Source organism: Melospiza georgiana, chromosome 5 (assembly GCF_028018845.1).
Source record: "Melospiza georgiana isolate bMelGeo1 chromosome 5, bMelGeo1.pri, whole genome shotgun sequence".
Lineage (NCBI taxonomy): Eukaryota > Metazoa > Chordata > Aves > Passeriformes > Passerellidae > Melospiza > Melospiza georgiana.
Window position 1 is genome coordinate 274,699 of NC_080434.1, and position 26,198 is coordinate 300,896.

Genomic DNA, 26,198 nt, shown 5'->3' on the forward strand with positions numbered 1-26,198 from the left:
CCAGGTATGCAGCAGGCCAGTGGTCATCAGTAAGCATATGTAAGCTTTACTCTAGCAAATCTAGCCATTCTCACACTGAAACTGCAGCAGCACAGAGCTCAGCGCCGCCTACCTACTCAACAGACTGCTGGGCACTCTCATCAGCAGTAATTCACTATCAGAGGCGAATGCTGTCCTCTCAATGAACATTTTTATCACTTTCAGATCAAGCTTACTGAAAGACAGCACCAGCAAATGTGCAAGAACTCCAGTAATGCCTCCCAGCCGTAGCACAGCACACCCACTGCTGCGCCCGGCTCTGCCCTGAGCCGCAGTGGGAGAACAGTGAGTGCCTGACCTCCCCGAGCTCCCTTGGGGCCATTCCACAAACCACGCTCTGCACTGCAGAGGAAATACACCAGGCCTGCAAAGTCACTACTGAACAGGTCATCGGGGAGTCCATCAAACAATGCCACTTTAATGGATGTGTTCTTTTATAGGGGAATGAGTGTAGGCTGAAAGAACAAATCCTCCTTCTAGAAATAAGTAATAAGTTGTTGATTTCACAGAATATTTTAACTCCTGCATACATCAAACTTAAATCATTATTACTTAAATGGAAAAGGCAGACAAAAGCATTCCTGTCTGTATTACCCAAAGTAAACACTAATAGCTGGTGAGTGAGCAGGATGGCTGCTCAGAATCTGCTGCCAGTATTGACTAGGTCACTACTGACTGTGATGAGACCCCAGAAAACCCCAGAAAGCCTACTTTTAGATTTCAGCAGCACTATGGCCACCTTTGTAAGTACCAAAAGAGCTCATGTCACATGCAGATGCCATGCAGCTGTAGAAATACTCTGCAGAGACGTAACAAAACTCTACTGCTAAGCTGGATACAGCTCCAGAGGTTCCTTCATCATTCCCTCATGGCACTCCTTTTGCATATAGAAGTTACTGAACTTTAGCACAACTACTGAGCAAGTTGGCATAAGACTGGAAAGTTAATCTATTTCAAAAGTTCTGCAAGATAGAATAAAGTCTGTGTTAATACCACTTTTTTTATCTAGGTGACAAGCGCCTTAAAGTTAATACAGATAAGTAGACCAGGAATTCCAAAAATATTTTACTTGAATTATTTTTTTCAAGTTAATGATCAACTCTATTTTCTGCTAGCTTGAGAATATTTACTGACAAGTGGTGTTTTTTCATGAGCCTCACAGGACTATTGAGACCTTATGTTAGGCATCTGGTACATTCTGCATCCCCTCCTTTACAATAACCATGCATTAAATAAGCATAAAATGTATTTTTTTCTGAGATTTGTTAGCAGCTAAAATAGGACCCTACTCAAGTCTCATTACTATCACTTGAAACAAAAGTTTCCATCTTCTCTTTAAAAGAACCAATGTTCTGCAGTATGAAGCACTGGGCAAGAAAATATTCCAAATCATTACTCTCATGTAGAGGAACAGGACATGGAACAGCAATACATACTGTCCACTTACAGAAAAGAAATTATAAAAACGCCACATCATGAGTAATGTTCTGCAGCCTTGAATGAAAAGTATGCTCCCTGCAAGGTTACTTAAATATTATAAAAATTTTCATTACATAGGACAATACTGCTACTCTGTCAAGGATTGAAAGACCTTAGCTCTAGAGAACAAGAGGATGAAGAGACTACCTCGAGGATTTATTAACACAAGAGTGAACTAATTAAGAGAAATGGGAAACTGTCATGTCATTTATGAATGTACTCAAGACTTTTCTTATATACATAGAAGACGGATTTCAACAGAAAAAAAATTCCGCAAAGGAATTTAGAGTGAACATTCTTGTGACTACTGTCAAATGTTGCAGTATGCACACTAAAATTCTTTTCAGATCATTGACTGAAAGCCAAGATAACATTCTACTCAGATCATAGGTAATCATTCTCATGGTAAAAAGATTATTTTTCCAGCATTTCAATATTTTTAAAAATTCATTGACAATGTTAATATAAATAGCATAACTGAATAAAACCAAAAGAATTAAAATGACCTATACTGAATTTCATAGTATAAAATTTATTGCTTTTCTTTTTTTCTCTGTAATAACCTGATGATATATGATAATTTCATTTAAATAACATTTAAAAGGGTTTGCTTTGAAAAATTAAATCCTAGAGACATTACACAGTATAGCAGGATTTCCTCTACCTAATGAGCAAAATAAACCCAAACAAAAAATTAAAAAATAATGAAAAAGAAAAAGAAGTCATGATAGCTAGTGATAAAAAGAAGAAAACCATTCCTCATTTCTTTGCATTTTGAATTTATCACCACTCCTTCTTTCCTGGTCTTTACATCAACTGAGAGTCAAATGTTCCATTCCCATTTCTGAGGTAATTTGAAGTATAAAATATACATGCTTTGAATCTCCTTTCTTTAGGATAAAACATTTCTTTTAAGAAGCAAGCAAGGTTTCAGAAAAAAAAATTGACATGAAGGAAGCTTTCACTGTTAAGATATTCTCAAAGCAAACCTCTACTGATTGCCAATCTAGGAGGTGTAAGAATTAAACTTTGTAGTTTGAGACTGAAGAGATCAATTTATATTAGCTGCAAATTAAGAAATAAAGATGAAAAACACCTACCTTTCGGGAATGGATTTCTTTCACATATAGTGGAAGTAGAAATTCAGATATTCCGTCAAGTCGTATTCCTTTTTTAGTGACTCTCAAATTTCCCATTCCATCCTACAATCAATAATATATATATATATTCACTTTAGGAAATAACCTTATCCAGAGCAACCTAAAAAGAAGACAGTAGTTGGCTTAACCCCTAAAAATAATGAGCGCTCTCCCACTGTCCCCAGCTCTTCTCATGATCTTGGGCAGGAGGTAGATGAGCACATTTATAGCCAGAGCTTAACCTAGAGCTGAAGTATTTAACTGGGCAACCTGATGGTGACCTGCATACTTTATTTCTTGGATGAACCTGGTGCCAGGGTAGAACTGTAGATCATCATTATTCCCTGCACAGGGTGAAAATATTACAATTGCTGAAGGTAATTTTATAATTGCTCAATAAAAAAAAAAACCACTATTTAATTTTCTCTATATATATGTAACATTTTTTACATTTAAAGCAATTTATAGCTTCAATCCAGTGGTTTTGCTTTTCCCGGTGATTAAAATACATAGGAAAACATCATGTAGAAGAAAGAAAATAATTTTTAGTGGTTGCTCATCAGTACTAAAAGCATGTTGCTCATTAAGAACTTCAAAAATGCTAATTTTGATTGTTTGTGTTTATTTATCAGAATAGAAATAGGAAAGGTGCCATTGTAAAAGTCTGGATGAAACAAGTAAACCACAAAATTCAATGTTCAATAAAATATAAGCATAGAAAAGTGGCATAACAAGGCTTCACCTGCACTCTTACAGGAAAAAAACCAATGAAACATGCTTTATACTCAAGAGACAAAATTATTTTGCACAACAATAGAAAGTCAAGATTTTTTATCCTGAGAATCTTGTTACTCTGTTCCTGATAGAAGAGTAACTCTTCACTGTAGAGCCAGTGGAATTTAACTTGATCCACTCAAGTGCAAAATAAGCACATTTAATCTACCTGCTAATTACATATCTCAAAGCCAGCGTTGACTCTGGTCTGCTGGAACAGTGAGAACCTGCACCTTTGCTCTGCTGGCTGAAGAGTGAGACAAGAAACCTGCTGGGTACACAGCTGGGTGACAGCCCTCGGCTGCATTGTCAAATAATGCTTCTTAAGAAAGTGAGGATAGATTTTAAAGTATTTATCTCAAGTCCAGTAATGTTTATACGAATATTTTCACATGGAAAATTTCAGGTATTTGTGGGCTTTCTAACAAAAAGTGCAAAAGGAAACCGTGATACCTGTTTTTGAAAGGGAAATAAAGAAATTAGAGCTTGTTATCGAATGTGCAATCTGCATTAACAAAAATTAAGTCTTTATTTGATCAATCCTATAGTAATGGAATGTAAAATTTTACTAGTGAAGGATAACCTGGGAAAATACAACAAGCATGCTGTCATTTTTGTCAGTGAATAAATACTCAACAAGAATTAGGTATTTTTTTGATTCATTGATTTGGATATAAACATGTTTTCTAAATGAAAAGGCAAATTCAATATTTGATTTTATCTGCTTCTGTGGAATGTTTCTAACTGACACACATAAAAGATATTTACAAGAAAAACAGGGAAGGAGGGAAAAGGAGGAAGTAAAAAAATAAACAAAAAATACACAAAAATGGAAATTCAAGCTTTCAGAAAACTAGAAATGTTGAAATTAAAGTTACCTAAGAAGCTTCCATCTGCTCTATCTTACAAGTATGTTTAGGATAAAATGATATATTTATATGTGATATTTACCCTCCTGAATCTCAGCTTATTGCATATAGAATTGGCACAAACTTCAATAAGCAGCTACTCACTATTTTGCTTTCACGTTATTATTGTTTTTGCTGCTCATTTATTGTACTCTGTTAAAACTCCGCTGTGAAGACTGTACTGTCAGCATTCTTCTAGACTTCTGTTCATATAAGTGTTTATTACTGAAGTAATATCATTCCTCACAACTATTAATTAATTTTCAAAATACTTTCAGTAACTTTATATGGTGGTACTGTTCTTATGCTACTGACAGAGACCTAAAGCACAAAATCAATTCACTCACTATGTTTTGATACTTATCATATTTTCTCTGTTTATTTTCAGCAGCAGGAAGTTAAATCGCACAGCAAGATTGAACTGTCAGGGTCTCAGAAATAAAGTATTGATGAGCCTACTGTGTCCATAGGGGCTTTCATTTCTCTCAGTGCCCTTTCTAGGTACTCATTCTTTAGTCCTTCAGCAGAATGCAACAGATAGGAAGCAGACAGGCTCTGCACAGACAGAAGCACTAACTTCAGTAAAATTACATGATTCAACACAAAAAGACAGACACTACATTCTGGAGCCCAAGTCACAAAAGGTGCTATCAAACTGGAATAGGGCGACAGCAACCTCAATTCCTTTATAAACACAATAATCTTCCAGAGAATTCCTGAGGTGTGTAATGACTGACGTGAAATAAGTCTGAATAGTAAAACACAGAATGCAGTCAGATGTGTACTACTACAGGATGCTTAATGAAGATGACCCCACTAAAGAATTACCTCCCAGTATGTTTTTTTTCATCAATAACCCCTCCACCAAGTTTAAACAGACATTGGAATAAGAGGCTTTTCTTGTTTCATTGGGTTAAAACTATGCTGTTAAAGAGAAAAATTAGAGGGTCTTCAAAACTAACACCACTTGGTTAAAAAGTTATTAATATTAAAAAATTAATCAGAGGAAGGTCTTTCGGCTTATTTCCCAAATAAACTCCATAAAGTTTAGGTTTTCCAGGCAAATAAAACTCAGATTTCTCCTTTTGGTGTGATTTGATTTTATTCAAGTGCAAAAATAGACTTGAATGACTATGCCAGTACTTAAAACATGTGTCAGGTTTGGTACTAGGACTGAGTGGGATGGAGGTTCTCTTTCATCACGGCAGCTGGCATAACAGTGTGCATTTTTGGCTAAAACACACCAGTGCTTTGGCTATTGCTGAACTGTGCTTCCAGAGTGTCAAGCCTCTATCATTTTCCCCCCGCTTTGCTCCCAGTAAGTAGAGTGGGGATGGCCAAGGAGTTAAGACAGAAGGCAAGGAAATCGACCCCAAGTGGCCAAAGACATATTCCATACCTGCAACATCATGCTCAGCAAGAAAACGTGGTGGGTAGAGCAAGAAGGGGGCTGGAGAGAACAAGGATTGTCTTTCGAAGCGGCCACTGCTTGAAGACACAGTGGGCATCAGTCTGTGCTATGTTGTGATTGTCTTTGCATCACTTTATGTCCTCTTTATTATTATTCAGTATTTATTATTATTCTGCATCTTATACCATGTACAACTTTACATGTTTCTCATTTAAGAATCTGAAACAAACTGTGACCCTGCCTCACTTACATTGTTTTTTTCCCTCACATACAAAGAAAAATAACCCCTTTACCAATAAACATGTCTTATAGAGATTGTAAACAAAAAAAATCAAACATCACTATCAATATTTTATGTTATTCTTAGAGTACATCATGTTTCAGTGATTAAAACCAGAAATTCAAATAAGAAGCTATTAAAATATGAAAACCAAGCATTTAGTTTATGCTGTTCTTTGTCTTAAAACTGCAGCAACCTAAGGAAGGGTTTTACTGACTTTGAACATTACATTAAAGTCAATGTAGTCCTAAACTATACTTACTATAAATCTGTGATAATGAGAGTATAAATTTGAATCAGAACATAAAAGAGCTCTCCAGAAAAATATTCTGGGAGGCAAACAACAATACTGACATTCAGAGCTTTTTCAAGCTTTGACCTGCTTATAAACATGTTATGTTCTTCGATGATCCTGTAAATGGGATATAAAAAAACCAGAGATTAATTCACACTGTCTTTAAACAGGCAGGATGATCTTTTACAAGATTAAGCTATTTCTTCACAATGTGCTGAGAATTCTACAAGGCTGCATTCCTTATACAGCCTGTATAATTTCTGCCCAATAAACTATTACAGCAGCATGTTTTATGATAACTACAAATATAAAGTATATGCTATGAATACTTCTCAAGAACAATGAATACTTCTCAACAAGTCAGGAAGTTGGCTAAAACTACAGTCTGCAGTAGCCTGTCTACAATCCAAACTACTACAACTAGTCCTGAACTGCACATATTGCTATCTAATGAAATATGTGGTGGTGTGCTTTCTTTCTTTTATTGTTCTCTCTCTGTTTTTCTTTCTTTCTTTTTTACTTTTATTTGTTTAAGCACTAAGACATTCTAAGAAAACAGAAGAGGATAAGGAGTTCTACACAAATTGCTGATAAACCAGAAGTATGAAAGAACAAGCTTAGCCCTCTACACAATAAAGCCAATCCTCTGTGACACAGATGACAACTGGAGACCTAGGACAGGATTCAATAAGCTGGCTTAGAAGATCTTTAAGCTACTAAAAGGGCAGTTTTGAAGCCAAGCTGTGGAATATTTCAATTAGAAATAACATTTTGGAAATCAGTAACTATATCTTATATTTCATCCACCCAGATGAAATAACACCTCCTTGCATGAGATCAAACCCAGACCTCCAGTGTTAGAAAGTTCTGCAAATCTATCAATAACATTCCTATATGAAAGACATTAAAGTGGACAAAATATCTGCAAGTCCTGTGCAAAACCACAGAATTCAAAATTCCTTGGTCTGGAGAAAAGAAGTTGGAAGGCATGATGCTCCAGGTCAGGAATGAAAACTCTCATTACATGGGGAGAGAACAGCACTCTGATAGATCCACCAGTAATTTGTCATGCACATCATGAAGTGGGCACTGAGAACGCAGTAAAGAACTCTGCTAACTAAAATGCAGGCTTTTTCCTTAGGATCATGAACTTACATGCAGTAGCACAGTGAAAAGTTAAAATGAAAAGTGAACTGAAGTGTTGGTTATTCTGAATTGACTAAAACATTATTAAATAGTATTTTATATTTCAAGTTTGCATGGCATTTTTTCTGACTTCCATAATAATAACAATATACACCAAATACATGCTTCAGTACTTTACAGCAGGAACAAACAGGTAGTTGGTGGGTCAGGAAATTCATTCTTATCAATAATATTCAAGGTTTTCAGAAGTTCTGATGTGATATCCTGCCTGTTTTCTGAGTATATATTTAAGCCCAAACTCTGTTTTCAAAAGCTCACATTCTGAAGGAATCATTACACAAAACAGGGAGGGGGGACATTATAATAATAAAAAAGTAGGGTTTAAACAAAGTGCCTACATCAGATATCCTATAAATTAATAAGCATTCAATGTCTGTTGCCTTGTAGGCATCATAGCACAAGCCATACATGAAATGGAATTTGGATGATGTGGCTGCACAGGTATGAAAAAGCACAGATGAAACAGCTAAGCATACAAACATGCCATGCCAAATTAAAAAATGGGTATGATATCAGAAGAAAGGTGAATGAACCAATGTAGCAGTAGTGAATCATAGTGAAGATGGAAAAAGAATACTGAACTTGACAGGATGGCACAAAAAAGTAGGTAATGTAAAGGGACAGCAATGGGTATGATTAGGAAGATGAACTATATTAGCAGCTAGGTTGTTGATAAAATGGAAGATGCACACAAAAGATTGGAAGGAAGATGACAAAGGAAATTATTTGTATTGTATTCACACATGCAGAAACCTGGATGTAATAAACAGAGCTGGAAAATAATTCCAGTTGGAGAAAAATGGTGCTTGGATGTGATTATGGATGTACAACTGAAGGAAAAACTGTAGGCAGCAAAAGTCTTGCATAAACAAAATGGGTAGTGGTATAAGCAAGAAAACCAGAGTATTTTCCTGGATTACTAGGAAAGATAACAGCTTCAACAGCCAAAAATAAAGCTAAAATGAAGGCAAGCTATTCACTGGAATGGTAAAAATCTGGATTGATGGAAACACCTGCTTTCATCCATCTGCTGACAATAATAGATAGCATCTTCAATGCTGACAGTGTGTAGATATCAGGGTAAAGCTAGGGAATAAATTACTGTAGTACAGTGGAGCAATATTTAAAGAGAAACAAACTAAGGAAAAAAATAAGATGAAAAACCAATAAAAAGAAAGAAAAATCAGACTACTATCCAAACTAACTGGAATTAAAATTTCTTGAATACATGCTACTTTAGAATGGTTATAAAGTGTGGAGTATGACCTGGTTATTCAATTATAAACTACCTTTACTAATATAAAATATATACCTATCACGACAATAACATGAAACCCCTGTTTCATGTTTAAAATTTTGATTTTATTCCATCATAAGGGAAGTTATGTTATTTTTCATTCAAGCATAGATGTGTCCTTTAATATCACCATTGTGAGGCTGCTCACAATCGTCTTTGAAAGGTTCTGGCAGCCAGGAGAGGTACCTAAGAACTGGAAAAATGCAAATGTCACCCCAGTCTTCAAAAAGAACAAGAAGAAGGACCTAAAGAACTAATGGCCATTAGTCAGCCTGATCTCAATGCCTGGAGAGGTGATGGAGCGTCTCATGCTGGAGACCATCTCTATCCATGTAGGTGACAAGAAGGTGATCAGGAGCATGGACTCACTAAGGGTAAATCATTGTCTGATGTCTCTACAAAGAAAAAATTACCTGGAGGGATGAGGGGACAGCAGTGCATGTTGCTCTACCTTGACTTCAGCAAGGCTTTCGACACCGGTCTCTCACCATATCCTTGTAGGCAAACTGAGGAAGTGTGGTCTGGAGGAGTGGACAGTGAGATGGATTGAGAACTGGCTGACTCCAGAGAGTCACAATCAGTGACACAGGTTCTGGTTGGAGGCCTGACCCTTGTGGTGTCCCTGGTTATTCAATACTGGGAGTTGTTTAACTTATTCATCAATGACTTGGTTGGAGGGGCAGATGCCTCCTCAGCAAGTCTGGCGATGGCACCGAGCTGGGAGGAGCAGCCAACAGCCCAGAGTGCTGTGCAGCCCTCCAGAGGGGCCTGGCCAGGCCGGGGACACGGCCAGGGAGGAAATCCAGCAAAGGGCAGGCTCCTGCACCTGGGAGGGGCGACCCCATGCCCAAGGCTGGGACTGACCTGCTGCAAAGCAGCTCTGTGGAAAATGGCCTGGGGTCTTGGGCAAAACAAGCTGTGCAGGAGCCAGCAGGATTGACTGTGGGTGTGTTTACTTTGTCCACATAAATTGCAGTTTATATAATCCACTTCCCTGGGTTTGAGTCCTGGCTGTAATTTCAGCAAAGAATCTTGAAGATAATTTAGTCATGCTGAAAATTTAATCATACATTATTCTTTTCTTTTTTCAAGTGATTGCCTGACTTCAGAAAGAAAAATTAAAAACTGATATAAGAGGACAATAAACAAATATGCTGTATACAGAAGCAGTCAACGTTGTTGATAAACCTGTAAAAATATTTACCTATAAGAAAAAAAAATGTACAGTCCCACTGGTTTGTTGTGTACACATATGACAATTAAAATAGAGAAGAGGTCCTGACATTTTTCTAAGAGCTTCTACAAATAAGTTTTAGGACTTACCCTTATTGTGTATGCCAGTGAAATACACTGAACTAATGCAGTTTTGTCTAGGTTTTGAGAAGTAAAAATGTTATTTGGGTTGTCAGTCAAATGCATGAAATAGCTTGTGTTAATGCAATTATGTGTTTTGAGCTTTCCATGTTTGCACTTTGCCCTGACACAACCAAAACTTCAGCCCTTGTGACACTAATCTCTAAGTGGGGCAGCAGGAAAAAAAAGTGCTGAACAAGCATTAGTAATTATTCTGGCAGCATTTATACCTATTGAAAAGTGATAAAGCATGTCTTGAATTGAGCTGTGGGTGTAGTGGAGAGGTTCTGTAAAGAAAATTATTCTCTTACAATGTTGCCAAGTCAGCTCTACCTTGGCTGCTATGGATGTAAGGGTTTGCTTTTCTCTTGTTCTTTCCCTTAAAGGCAGATTCTCTATCTTCTTTAGGCAAGTTACAATATTGCCTCTACTATCTTTAAAAGAATTTTCTTCATACATAGCCTGAAACTCCAGTGCTATCATGCAATTACTTTTGTTTGCCCTTCAGATACATTATTGCTTAGACTAAATAATCACAGATCATTTTCTTTGTATGTTATTTTGCATCTTAATGCTCACATTGCTCCTAGTCTGCCTTTATCGCCCATATCTCTCTAAGTGGAATAAAAAAAAAAAGAACAAGCACAGCTTGTGAACACTTACCATGGCTAAGCAGAGAAAAATTATCTCACTTGTTGATTTCAGCATGTCTGGTATTTCTGCAATATTAATCTGATTCTGACTGATGATATGCTACAGATCAGATGTTGTCATCAGAACAAATGAATTTAGATATTGGATTCCACAAACTGGCTAGACAGTAGCTTCTCTTTTATGTACTTATTAGAGTACGTGCCCTGTCTATGAAAGGGGCAAATTTTTTTAACCTCCTTAGTATGTGATGACTAGTCTATTGCTATCATAGTAGAACCACATTGCTCTAATGGTTGCTCTTTTTTAGATAACCACCCAGTTCATACAAATAATAAAAAACTCACTGGAAAAAATGAATTTGCCTTCAAAATCCTTAATACCAACATTCTTTTTCCCAAAAGACTTTTAAATAGTAAAATTCACACTGCTCCATCACAAAAGACTCAGATCCATTTTAAGAGAAGTTCCACAAGCTTGGACTCTCACCTGCAGATCTGAGTTAGGACTTAAAATATTCCCTGATTTGATTTCAGCATCCAAAGTAATTTGAGTCTTAATTTCTACTTTCTTATATTAAGGCACGCGCACCTTCCTAAATATTTTGCTATTCTATGACTCTGTATCCTTTATAAAAACTTAACCTCATGAGCCATACCATGGAGGCCCTGAAGTACCCACAGCCAAGCACATCCTTCTGTAACTCCTGGCACTTGTATTCAGCAAAGTGTGCTTTCCTTATAACAAAACAGATATCATTAAGTAGGACCTATTACATTGCTTCCTTGATCACATTGTAGCATTAAATAGCATTAAAGAAAACAATTTTCAAAGCAGTCCAGTTTAAGGAACGTATTACTGTCAAAATGAAAAATGTTTATTTTCATGTGAGGAAAAAGTGTCATATCAAGCAATTTTATGATACAAGAAGTGTGACTATATAACATTGCAGCCTTAATATTATCCAAGTTTAGGCAGTTACTTAGTATTACAGTACCAACACTGCATGTTTTTCAAAAGAACTTCTACATATCTTTCACTAAACAAAACCTTGCTCCATTGATACACTCAATAAAATAAATGGGACAAAGAGCAAAGTAGCTTGCTGCAGAGATCCATCTTGTGCTATCAGGGAAAAGAAAATGGAAGTGTAAGAAATGCCACAAAGTTGCTTAAAAATAGCTCCTCTTTTATCTAACAGCCTGCTCAATAGAACACTCATCTCCTAAATGATAGCTTTCAGTTCCTTCTCTGCAGCGCAAAGGGAGTAAAAATACTAACCTTCAGTTTTTTAGGGAGTGTTAAAACCACAATGGAAAAAGGACCTACCTAATCTCTTTGCATATAGCTCAGCATGGCAAAAGCCATTGAGAAGTTATCGGTTATGTTGGCAAATGGGAGAAGCCTTGTAAAGGGGATAATTTCACAAGAAAACATGACAAAGAGATGTACTGCATCATTTTGAGGGATGATAGTGTGTTCTTAGATATAAATTTCCTACGGTGTGTCTAAACTGATCACAAAAGCACAATGAAAGACAAGAATTTGTGAATCAACACTTCAATGGCTTGCTGACCTTTGTAACAGGGAAACTTTAGAGACAGATTGCAGAAGGGACTTTAGAAAGAAGTTCAGTATCACAATTCACCCCCTTAGAAGCACAGCATCAGAGTCACCTTTGTCACGAGATCATTTTCAGCCTACACTCTGAGGGTGCAGGCTGGACACAGAGCAGCTACCTGCTGTTGTGCCTGCAAAGGAACTGTGAGGGAAATTCTTCAGTTCGGGTTCTGTGCTGAAACCAGGGAAAGCTGTATCTTCCAAAGGCAGAAATCAGGAATGAAGTGTCCCTGCACGTTCCTTTTAGGAAACTGGCTGAAGACCTATAAAGTGATGGAACAGAGAAGCCCATATGATACAAAAGGATATCAGTAACATTAGGCATGAGGAATTCCAATGAAAAAGTGACTGACCAGCTGGAAAGGAGTGCAGGAGTGGCAGACATGGAGGCTGAAATGGACACCCTCCAAAGCAGCTGATTAAGGAAGCAAATGGTCCAATCCCCAACAGCAAATGTAGAACCCACCTCAGTCCTAGCAGGACTGAAGCTATAGGTCACTTACACCAAGAATCATGAGTTAGAGTGGATTTCAGACTCACCAGCCACCTGGTTATTACCTCATACAGCTGATTTGTAATAGTACTAGTAATATAACAATCTAAGGAGAGAAGGAGGTTGAAGAATTCAAATTCACATAGTACATCTTGTTGAGGAAGAACAGAAAGGGAGCATGGATGAATCCACTTGTTTTGATGTTCAGACCAAAAAAGAGAAAGAACTGCTAAGTGACTGCAAAGGATCTGTTCAAACTTAAAGAAGAAAAACAAAACAAATCCCAAACAACATTACCAGTTTGGGATTTCCCTCGAAGACCAGAAGGATCAATTAGATAATGTATCTGTGAAGAGTAAACCAGAGCACAGACCTCAGTGATAATATAGGTTAATGGCTAACATCTTTCATGAATACAGAAGGAGACAGGATGAAGAGGAAGCTCCTGAAATGCTTTCTTGAGGAGTAATAAGGGTAGATAGGCACGGCTTTCCATTTGGCTCCAATTAACAGAGAATGAAGAGTGAACGGGAAGATTAAGTGGTAATGTAGTTGAGATTGGTCACAAAAGGACAAAAATTCTTGAAAATTAGATTAGAAGGCAAATATCAAAGGAAAAGCAGTGCTTTTTTAAGAAGACAAATCCAGTGAAAGGACTCTTAGTTAAAATTTCCTGGGAGACTTGCTGAAGGTGAAAAAGAAATCAGAGTGAAGTAGCTCTTTAACAAACTAATTTACCCAAAGGAGAAGAAAGGCTCCTGATAAATACTGAAGAATTTTGGCATTTCTTAAGCATGTTTTTCCTGCTTTCTAAATTTTTTCTTTAGTTGAAAGGTCAAAAAAAATTGGTTTTCTGTTTTAATTGGTGCACCGGTGATAAAGGACTAAGATCCTGCAAGGAAAGGATGAATGCATTTATGAATAGTTTCATAACCTAGGTATTTTCAAGCCCACTGAGTGAAATGAACTTCATCTTGAGGTATACAAAATCAGCAAATGATAAAATATTAGCTAAAAGGTGTCTACAACAGTGACATAGCTCAGAGCAGTAGAGTGCAGCAATCCCTCATTTCCCCACTTACTCCATGTTGGCTCACACTGTGGGGCAGTTTTTCTGCATGTGAAGGGGATTCCTTTTGGATGAAATTAAATCAGAAGATCTGTTCAAAGTGCAGCAACAGTCTCTAAAAGGAACAGAAAGGTCTGAATCAATGTGTGATCTGCAGCACAAGCAAGTCCCACAGTAAGTACCAAGTGCACATGCACCAACAGAATGCTCTCAAATCACAGAGACCTCCTGTGTCCTTCTGCTTCTTGTACCACTTAAAAGGCTAAAGGTCTCAAGGTCAGTAACCAGCTCACACAAATGCCCTCAAGCTAAAGGTATTTCTTTATATTATATATCAAGACCTCCTATGGTTAAATATATTTTCTTTTTGCTTCAGCTGCTGTATCCCTCTTCAGCACTTTTCTAATTTGCTTGTCTTACCTGCCTGCCTTTTTTTTTTTTCCTAAATTGATAATGATTTTCCTTTTCCATCCCTGCTTTCCCATCAGCTTCTTCAGTCTCACAGAAGATTCAGTACATTGCAGTCCCAGTACCAGTTCATAGTCAAGGGGTCTCAGCTGTGTCCCTAAGTTCTGCATCTACTGTCAGTTATCCCCAAGATTTTGAACATCCATCTGTCCAAATGCAAAACTGAAAATCCTCTCCCATTTATCCTGCCTCTTGCTCATACAAAGAAACAAGTGAGACAATGAAAGTCATTATTTCAGGGTGTCTACTTAATCATATGCCTCCACCACAAGACTTAAGACACCATCTCTTCCATTCTAGCCAATACCCAAACACAAACTTAGGAAGCAACTGGCACTAGTGTTGCATTTAAGTGAACAACTAAAATAAGACTTGCTTTGATGGCAAAGGGCATGAGAAGACCCATGTCACCTCCACTGAACAGATGGGAGTATCCTCTGGCACTTGCTCAAGCAGCACCAGGAAGCCTGGACAGCTGAAAGTCTGTAAAATATCTTTCCTTTGGCTGTCTTTGAGCAACATGTGTAATAGGGATGTTTTTTCCAGGGTAATCATAAAGTAAATAAATACGCATACCTATACTCTAGCTTTTGGGTCCTTGGTACAAACTGTCTTTTCTATTGATCTATTCACATTGCACCACAGTAGTTTTTGCTGTGTGGCTCATAATTATGCAGCTTATGAGCACAAAGTCTGTGAGAGCTCATTAAGGATGGATGAGAGCAAACTGTAAAGGTGAAAACTAGAAGACAGAATTGGCATTTATCTTTTAAAAGGCAAAAGAGTGGCAGTAAAGATCAACTTACCTTGAATCCTTTGAAAAATATCATGAACTCTACCAGAAGAGATAATCAAACAAGCTATTTGTAGGAAGCTGGAAGATGCCCATGAGATCTATGAGATTCAAAAGCAATGAAAAACCAAAACAGGATAAGGATGACACAAGGGACAATGCAAATAAACATTAAATAATAAGGGGGGGCGGGAAATTAGAGACATACAAAGGGCTAAAATTGATGCCGTGCAAACTGCTGAAGAGAAAGTAAGCACACGATAATAAAATATGATAACACTTGATTCATGCCTACTGATAATAAAGCAATAAACAGTGAATTTACAATGAAGGAACTGAGAATCAAGTGGATGTCAGTAGAATGTGGAAACTGGACCAGAAGGTTCTTGCAAGGCTGTGCAAGATCCATTTGAAATTATTTTAAATAACCTTTTTGACAGACATATAAAGAATGATGCACAGTTTAAGCTATGTTGCAGCAAAGAGTGGAGCAGTTGGCTTTTGGAAAAATTCTCCTGAAATTCTCTCTATAATTCTTTTTAGATTTCCATGCAGAAACTATTGCACACAGTATGTATCTTCATGTCTCATCTTTGCTGAGGAAATACTGTTTCAAAATGCATTTCAATCTCTTTTAAGCCCACTCTATAACACTACGCATATCTAATTAAAGAAAAATCAAAAGATGGTAGAATACATTAAAATTTCTACTTTATTATGTTTTGTGGAATGTATTTTTATCATGCATATTGTACGTAGAGTATTTTGCTGAGTCCACAGACAAATGGAAATAAGAATGTTGTTTCCATGCAACATCTTACAGATGCCCAAATGCAGCATATCTGCATATTTTGCCAAACACCATTAATATTAAAAAAAAAACAAAACCAAAAACCCAAACCAAACAAATAAAACAACAACAACAAAAAAAAACCCCAAAAAATCCCCCCCCCCCCCAAAAAAAAAACTAAAAAGAAAGAAAGAAGATCATAAGAGATGAAGAATGAAGTATATCTGAATTTTCAGTGATTGCCCTTTTGATTGCTATAGACATCATAATTTGTTCTAATAGAGCCTTTGAATCCAAACAGAAGCATATTTAACATGCAAGTTTCCAGACTTATTGCTGATTTCAATATTCAGGAAAATGTATGTACACTTAGTTGGTTTAAGAACTACATTTGCCTTGACTGTCTCAGGATTATGATAAAATTGCTGTAGTGATCACCAATAACTGACAGCTTTATTGGATTGCAAGAAAACAAAGAACCTCTTTTTAGTCTAAATAACCGAAATAATATTTATCTGTGGGGTGTTTTTTTGTGGAAGAAGTAGTAGAAAAATGGAACAGCATAATTTCTTACTGTGCAGACAGTAAGGCAGTTTCAAGAATACCTACATAAGTTGTTCCGTAGTGCAATTAAACACGCAGGAAATTATTCACATACTTCATTTACTTATATTCCTCAACACTCTCAAGAGAAGGGTGAACAGGGTCCTTTTTAAGATACAGAATGGAAAACAAAAGGCAAAAGGCCCTGAAAACTGGGCAATAGATGGAGAGCAATCTGTTTATGTTCTTTTAACAGAAAACTGAAATGAAACCCCAAAAAGCACGAATCCAAATGTGAGTAGTGTACCACTGTGCACACTGCAAAACAAAGAGATCCCTAAGCCACAGTCAGACCTAAGTGCAGCTGTCAAATAATAAAGCAAGAATTACTCCAACAGAGAAAAGGGCATCAAGCTTTCAAAGACATAATATATAATATCTGATCTGCCTGGTATGCAAACCTATAAACTTACCTCATACATACCTGAAAAAGAGGTCTAAAAACCATGGAAACGTAGAAGTGTGTCTGGGATTACAGAACATATTTTCATGCAGCATCAGCAGTGGTGCACATATTCCGTCAGTCAATTAAAACAGCAATAGGAACACAGAACCACTGCAACTGGGCTGACTGGTGTTTGACTCATCCAGCTCACTGGGTGCTCACAGCAGCCACACCAGCTTGCTCAGGACGCTTTGAACTCTGACTGCTCCCAAGGACTGGGACTCCCCTGCCTCCCTGGGCAACCTCTTTCAGCGCCCGATCAACCCGACAGAAAAAAACATGTGCTTTGGGTGCACTTTACTTAAATTTGAAAGATAAGGATTTTATCTCAATGTTTTTCATTACAAAAAGAGAAAGGGAAGAGAACATATTGTCAAGGCAAACTAACATGAAGCTCATACAGTGAAATGAAGAGGTCCCTAGTGCCTGCTGCAAGGGAAATCATGGGTCAGGTGAAGGCACTGAGATTTGTGCTGCCCATTTCTTGTCAACTTAATTTTCAGTATCTGAGTTTTAATTCCTTAGCAAAGTTTTTAAAATAATATAAATGTGACAAAGGAAAAGGTCTAGTGCTTTGTATTTTTGTTGTTCTCCCTAGTGAAAATCAACCCTATGACTACAAACTGATCAAATGTGAAGTTCATTTAAACTCTTATAATAGAAGCCCAAGAGTTATCCTAACATTCACACAGAAATGGAGGCCATGAGGAACCTGAGATGATTCCTTCAGCAACTCAATTTTACTTAGTTATCCTTACACTGAGGCTGCCCAGAGCTTTGAAGTTTTTCTGTCAGATAGGTATTGCCTTTTGATGCCATGACACAAAGCTACAGATAAGTCATAATTTAGGTTGGTACTACCTTGCATTGCATCATGCACACTTTTCTACAAATGTTCAAGAAGGTACACTTAACAGGTCCAAAAAATGCTATATGCAGACTGAAAAGCATCCTAACTCTACATTTTTGAACTTACCTTTATAAATCCAAAGTTTGCAAGCACTCAGAACCATGTTAGTCCCTATCTTTACAATAAACAATTTACATAATAAGGGAAAAAGTAGAAGGAAAAATGTGTTGTTAACCCCAGTTCCTGCAATCAAAGCATTCTGTCTCCAAACTTCTGGTTGTCAATGCCATAAAGAGCTTAAAGAAATCAATAATATCAAGAACTTAGACATTTTCAGAAAGGCGCCTTTTCCAGAATGTATTTTCAGATTTTAATTGCATATTTCATTGCTATTTCATAACCATCACGCTGCCAGATGTGGTCACATAATGCTGAGAATCTGCAGTAATATATAGCACTCTAGGAAGACAAGATTGCATTGGCTGAAGCATCTGACATTACAAACAAGTTTTCTTGAGTCTAAGACTCCACAGTATATTTCAAGAATGTATTTAACAATTTCATGATTAATTAAAGCTGCCACTGAATGATATTAGAAAGAGGAAAAAACCTCCAAACTAACCAGCAAAACAAATATGAACAGGTGGTAAATAAAGGACTGCAGCAAAACAAGCAACATGGTACCAGAATCCTAAATGCTCTTTTGCCTTATAATCTCTAGCATGCAGTTTTAGCACATTTCTCAAATAAATCTGTTATCTTATCTCTACAGATTCTGAGGTAAAATATATTCTGAGATTAGAGGCAAGTTTACATGTGCAATCAATTAGATTGAATCAAGAGTAATAAAACACAATTTTAATAGGTACACATTATATGTCTTTTTTTTCTTCTTCTGCATATGATATACAGATTTCAGTTTTAAGTAACGAAAAATTATCAGGTCCATCTGTTTTGTTATTCCCTTTGGCACAGGCTAAACATAACACAGAGGTCTGGTATAGATTATATGTTGCTTTATTAGGTTAATTTGATCTTTTATTGACATTAGTATATGTCAAAATTAATGGCTTTTTAATGACATGCTAATGGTTAATTAGCATGTCATTAAAGTAGTACTGAGAAGGGGTGAAGGCCTAGATTTAAAAATTATTAATATGACAAGCTTTTCAATATTGCTATACATAAAACTGAGAACATTTGAAAAAAAAGAAAGAATACTTAAACCCGTTTTCCTCTTCCTTTCATTCTGGGAATAAGAGGAGAACATTAAACTACAGAAATAATATTTGCTTATAACAAGTCTGTAAGTATTCTCTTTAACTCCCCTTTTCTCAAAGTATTTCTCCCAGAAAATAAAATAAAGACTGAAAAAAAGATTGAATACCACATCAGCATGATAAATTATCTACAAACATAAAAAATACACAATCCAATTGTCTTTTTTATACAAGTTCATTACTAAATTATAGTTGCAAAGCAGAAAAGGCACATTACATTCCCCTGCATGGACCCAATTAAAAAACACAAAGAAAAGGAGTTAGAAGAAATTTTTTAAAATGGCAAAAATATTTTAAAAAGGGAAGTATTTAAGCCATTTTCTTCAGGAGTTACAAAACTTAATTTGAGTGAAAATTTATTGAGATGAAACCATTCAGGGATGAAAAAGGGTCAGTATTTGTAACAATACTTAGAACAATGGGATCCAAAGGAGTTTTTCCCAGACCTCTGCCAACATCTAAAATGAGTAATATATATTTTACTTTTATACAAATGTTTAATGTTATGTACTAATGATATTGCTTCACCAATTGAAATACAATATTTCTCCACTGCCTATAGTAAGTGTAATGGCTGACATAAAAAATCTCCAACCAAAAAAAACCCTCCATAAATCCTTAGAGCTTTAAAACTAGCAAAAAATGTGGATTTTGATGTGTTAATTGTTTATTTCTCACTCTTATTTACCTCATTTATCTTTATGATTTTCTGCTGCTATTCCCTGCCCCTTTAACCCTGTTGTTGCATTCCTGTAAGCCTTTTGGCATTGAGCTTAGGAAACTCATTGCCTGCTACTTGATACTGCATGGTTGACCTGCTTTTCATTCTTCATTCTTACTTGGCAATGACCTTGGTATTGACTAAACTTGCTGGGTTCAAAAAGCTCTCAGCAGGTTGACTTTGGCTGTATTTGAGGCCTTCTGTGTGGTTTTTGGTGTTTTTTTTGTTAATCGGTTGGTTGGTTTTTTGTTTGGCTGGCTTGTTTTCAGGCTTTTTGTGTGAAATCACCTTTATTTCTATGTATACTACATTATGTTCCTTTCAAGTATAGTAATTAAAAACCTCTACACATTCCACAGTAGCTCTTGATCAACTCTATCATAACATTTTCTTCAATATTATTGCATGCTTTCAAAATTTTGTTAAAGGTAGATTATTTTTGATTGATGTCTAACAGCAGCCTAAAATATAGACCATTTCAGAATTATGTAACTTACACAGCATTTCATAACAATTAACAGGAACACTAAGCTATATTCAATTTTCAAAACACTTCAGTCACTTTATGCAGACAATAATTCCAGTCTGACTAATGACATTTCTGAGTCATATATGCTTGAATAAATGGCTCAGTAAATTCAACAGCCTGCATGTAAAATGTCCCCACACTGCGTAGTCAGCAAGGGATTTCTGTTTGGAAATTTATATGTACGCAGACAATGACAAACACTACTGCACATTAAGGCTTTTGACACAGCCAGCCATGTTCTTCTGTGGAATATGAGGAAATTCTTTGCAAGAACAAACCACTAGTTTGGTAAAAAAGGGAAAGGAAGAGACCAACTGGTTTGAGACCTGGTGATCAAACTAATGGAAAAGAAGGAAATGCAAAGGCAGTGGAAGCAGGCACAGATATCCTGGGAAGAGCAGAGGAATGCTGCCTGGCTGTGTAGGACGTGGTCCGGAGGGCCCAAGTGCTGCTGGAGTTTAACTGGGCAGGGAGTGTGAAGAACAAAGGCTTCTGCAGGTACGCCAGCCAGGAAAGGCAGCTCAAAGAAGGCGTGCCCCACAAGCAAGACTGGCAATCCAGTAACAATGGGTGAGGAGAAAACTGACACTCCACACATTTTTTTGCCTCCAGTCTTCACTGGCACCTTCTCTTCCCACATTCTCCAGTGAGTGGACAGCAGCATGGGCAATAAAGTAGGAAAGTTCCTCCCACTGTAACAGAAAATCCAATTTCTGACCACACAAACACAGTTAAGTCTGTGGAACCTGATGACATGCATCCCTGAGTCCTGAGGGAACTGGCTAATGTACTTGCCAAACCACTTTCCATGATATTTGAAAATCAGAGAGGTGGTGAGTGCCACATCCCTGGAAATGTTCAAGGATATCAGGCATGATGGGTCTTGCCTAGGTGAAGATGCCCCTGGTCACTGCAGTCAAGTTGAACTAACGAACTCTCAAAGGTCCCTTCCAACTCAAACTACTCTATAATTAGCCCTACTCTGTTAAATTTTATTGAAGACTTGGATGAGGAGATGGAACAACTCCCCTGTGCCCCAATAAATCCATAGATGATGCTAAATGGGAAAGATAAGTGAGGAGCTGATAATGCAGAATAGCAGAGCTGCAGTGAAGGGCAACAACAATCCAACAATTTCTACCCAGACACACAAGGGAAGAATGATGGCATGCATGTAAACAGACTGATAAAAAATTTCCTGAGTATCAATCCTGCTGAAATACATTCAAGGCTTACAGCACTTGACAAATTAAATATGTGACAGAAGAAAATTTCCATCTCCCTCTACTTGGTGCTGATGAGGTACGTCTGGGATACATGGACAGTTCTGCATTCACCCCAGCTCAAGAGTCACTGAAAACCAAAGTAAGTTCTGTGCAGGGCTACAAGGATGGTGAGGATCCCAGAGAATGTGAGTTACAAGTTGGGGGAGCTGGAGCAGTTTACGTGAAGATGTAAAGACAGGGAGACAGAACAAAAATTTTAACTACATGGGGAACAGTTACAAAGATGTGGAGCCTCAGTTATGACAATATAACAAAAGTACATCACCACAAATTGCACACTGCTAGTCTGAGGCTCAACATTAGGAAAATCCATTTTTCTAGGAGGGGAGGACAGCGTGTGAGCAACACTCCATTCTTGGAAGTTTTCAGGACACCAGCTGAACTTGCTCTGGTGTTCATGGCACTTGACATGGAAGGTTGGGACAGAGGACTTACAGAGGTTCCATCTATCAATATTCCCATGAATATTTGTATGCAAAATAATTACTTGGAAGAATCTCTACAGATTTACTGCTATAAAAGAGGTATATGCTTTTGAAAAATGCTGTTTCCTGTAAGATAAAGCAATGCAGAAATGGAAAAAAATGTGACTAAAGAAATTAAAGCTTTGCATATAAAAAAAACAAGGTTTGAAAAAGGAGATTATTTAATTTAGATGTGGTACGAAGGTGGTACAGAGCAGAAAGATAAAACACAGCAAGAGGTAGAGCAGAGAAAAAGTGAGTGCCACAGAGAGTTGTCATATGAAAATGAAAGAGAAAAACAAAAGTAAATTAAAACTTGGGGGTAAAAAAAGAGCCTAGCCATGTAACTCATTTGTTGAACTCCATGCAAAAATTCAGCATTAAAGCTCTGTGATTCAAAATATAATCCCAGGCTTAAGTAATAGAAATTTGAAGCCGGAAAGAAAGCCATTCCGTTAGGATTTCAGTAACCAAGCATTCACTAACAGATTTTCTGAAATATTTCCTGCAATCTGCAGTGGCCACTGCCAGAATGTAGGGCAAAACAGTTCACTGGTGTCCCTGGAAAAGGCTTTGAAGGTGGAAAGCCTCACACACACAAAAGACAGGTTCAGTGCAGCCTCTGCCTTTTACAAGGTTGTCAGCACTGAAGTACCCATGTGACAAGACCCAGAAGTTTGATCTTTCCATTTTTCCATAATAATAAATCAAGTGGTGATACAATTTATTCTACTATGCCTTTTGAATTCCGGCTGGTAGAATTATGCCCTGTTAGCATAAAAACAATACATTATTGCTGCCAAGTGCCATTTATCATTTCAGATGTTAAATTCTTAGTGGTATTAATTATTTATAAGGCAAAGCCAACTCAACTATTAAAATATAAAGTAAGGATACAAAGTCTCCTTTGATGTATATCCTTTGACATACAGAAGTGTCATAAATCTTCCAGTTGGGTATTTTTCCAGTTTAAAGCCATCAAGTTATATGAACATATCAGAAGTGCTTTGTGCTGTTCAGTTTCAGAAAGCCACCTATTCACTAGGTTATAGAACGTGCTCTGCAACAAGATCAGATGGTTGCAATTCACAGAAGGCATCTTGCATGAGCAGACTCCAAAGCCCTGAGTTTTGGGGCTCTTTGCAGCAGATAGCAATAGCTGCCGGCTGAGGTACAAGCTTTTGCAGGGAAGAGCACGCTGTGCTTGCAAGTACACCAAACACACACACACAAAGCCTTTTCCATAAAGATGACAGAGCATCAAAGTTTTCTTCATAGACAGAGGAATGGCATTGCCTTAATTAGAAACTACTGGTTACATAAAGTATTTGATATTCTAAACCATGGTGGAAGCTATAAAAAATGAGAATCAGTCTGGCTTGTACATTAAGCCAGGTGTCTTTTTAAAGTTTAAATAATTCTAAAGGATGCTACCCTCTTTAAATAAGCAGAATTATAATCAGGCAAAAATTTCTTCCTAGACAATAATATTTAGCTTTAGCAGCAATTATAATCTAGAATAACATTTTTAAAACTAGTAACTGGGGAGGGGGGGAAGGCAAGTCAGGGAAGAACCCTAAATTTATGCAAAGACTTGGAAAATTATTCCTTAATTACCTTATATTTATATATAATTGATATTATTACATTATACTTCTGTAAATTTAGGTGACCATATTTTTTTTAAATTAACTTTCAAATTACCTTTTATTTTCTGGTTAGAAATAACTACAGAGTCAAAAATTTGTGAGCTGACTCTAGATCAGGGGTGAATAAAAGTACCCAAGAATCCTAACAAAATCTAGTGGCTGCCATGTACAATGTAACTCAGCGGTTTTTATGGAAATAAACATATAGGTAAATAGGTTGATCATGAACTAACTTTTCCTATCAAGAATGTTATTTAAGAGACTTAGTAAGATGTAGAAAGGGTTGTGCAAGAGTTCAGTCGTACATTTATCGCAACATGATGACAGCACATTCCCCTTATGTAACGTGTCTGATTCTTCTGTATTAGGCATTTTACATATATTATACAAAGCAGATCCCTATATTATGTCATTTAACAGATGACAACACTGTAAGGAGTTTGAAGCTGTGATTTCAGCTTAAAAGTGGCACCAGCAGTTGAGTTTGGAAAAAATGAACTCTTTTTTACCTGAAGGCAGAGAGTGAAATTTTCTCAGACTGATGCCACAGGGTGGGAGGTTTTTGTGAGGGTTTTTTGTGTTGATTGGCTGGTTGTTTTTCAATCAGGCACAGTTATGAGACAATTGAGGCAATAAAAACCAATTAAAGACAATAAAGGTTTTCACAAGAAAAGATTTCGACTTAGTACTGAGAGCTCAGGGAATTTGAATTGCTACGTCCTGGGGTGCAAAGTTAAATTTTCAGAGATTGCATAGGGAGTGCACTTACAGAGGTAAGGGTTTTCCTTGCCAAAAGAACACACAGAAGTGCTGCATAAAGATCTCCAATGGTATTCACCTTTTTGATGAGATGGTGAGTTATCTCATAGTCTTCAGTAAGTTGAGACAGTACATCTAAACAAAAAATAACTGCTCCCCCTCATTATGAGAAATAAATTGAGCTCTTTAAGCATTTTATTTTAAAACTCATTTTCAAACCACTGCACAGGTACATAGTTGAGCATTAAATTTTTTTGTCTTATTATTCTTTTGGGAATAAAAAGAGAAGACACACCCCAGTATTTCCATTGGGGCATCAACCCCAAATTAATTTCAAAGTCACTGGGGGTGCAGGGGCATGAGTGAGTGGGTGCTAAAGTTCTTAATTTTTTTAATTTTAAAGGGTTTTTTGTTGATATTGGGCTTTGGAGAGTAGGTGCGTTTAGGGGCTTTATTTCTTTGTCTTTAAATACATTCTACAGTAGCATGAGTCTCTTGCTATATCAGATTATCCATTATGACTTTTAATTCTTTTCTAAAGACTTTCCTTCAGGTTAACATTCCTCAACCTATTGCAAAATTAATGATTTTTGTCCCTAGCTAAATAACTTCTATTCAAGTTTTGATCTGTGTCCGGGTTTTGAGTACTGTTTGTGTGTTTCAACATAGCACTTGTTTAATGCACATGATATTATAATGTACTGTTAGCAATTTCATCCTCAAAAATGTTCACATATCCAATATATATGTTATGCCCTATATGCAACTAATCTCTGGCATCAACTAAAGATCATCTAATAATAAATAAAATAACATTAATAATAACAAGTAATAAAAAAAAATCACTGAGGAGGTTATGAGATCCATTTATGCTCCAAGACTAACCAGACAGTTTTGAAACTGGTAAATGCATCTCTTAATAGTTCCTTTTATATTGAAAAGCAAACAGCAATGAAGAATTAGATCAAAAGCCCTGAAGTGCATTGATCACAAGTATTTTATCAAGCAGTATGCAATAGTGCATTTTCCAAAGTCTCTGTTATAAATGCTGCAGAGTGGGCCTGAGAATAACTGCAGTAATGTTTTCCTCAAGTCTCTTTTGGGTTTGTCTTGAAAGCACCAGAACCACCACAAAGAGGAATTCTTCCCTCACCTGAGTGCAGAGATCATTAGGATGACACTAACAAGATAGAAATTATCAACTTCTTAATGCATATCTGAGTACGTGCATAGCATGAGCCTCATATAAAAGAAAAATAAAAGTCTCTATTTATATACCAAAGTACCTTTAAGGAACTAACACAGTATACTTTTATTTTTTGTTCTCAAAAGGAAAAGAAAAAAAAAGTTTTTGCCCACAGGAAGAATTTGAGCTAGAGAAAATTTTAATTAAAATTTTTGCTGTCCTATTCCAGTGCTTTTGAGAAAATTATATCCTGTATAACACTAGAAGAATTATTTTTGAGCTTGAAAGCAATTACATTATGTTCTGTTTATATTGTATCATTGTAACTTGCCTGAAGCATGCAAAATGTGAACACTGATCA

At 36.7% G+C, this 26,198-nt stretch overlaps 1 protein-coding gene across 1 annotated transcript in view; it reads right to left on the reverse strand.

Moving 5' to 3' along the window:
• SGCZ (sarcoglycan zeta) overlaps positions 1 to 26,198 on the reverse strand; it is a 374,092-nt gene that overhangs the window by 88,075 nt on the left and 259,819 nt on the right. The window contains exon 4 of the mRNA XM_058025112.1: positions 2,619 to 2,720. Coding sequence (XP_057881095.1) covers positions 2,619 to 2,720 — 102 coding nt within the window. The remainder of the gene's footprint in view (positions 1 to 2,618; positions 2,721 to 26,198) is intronic.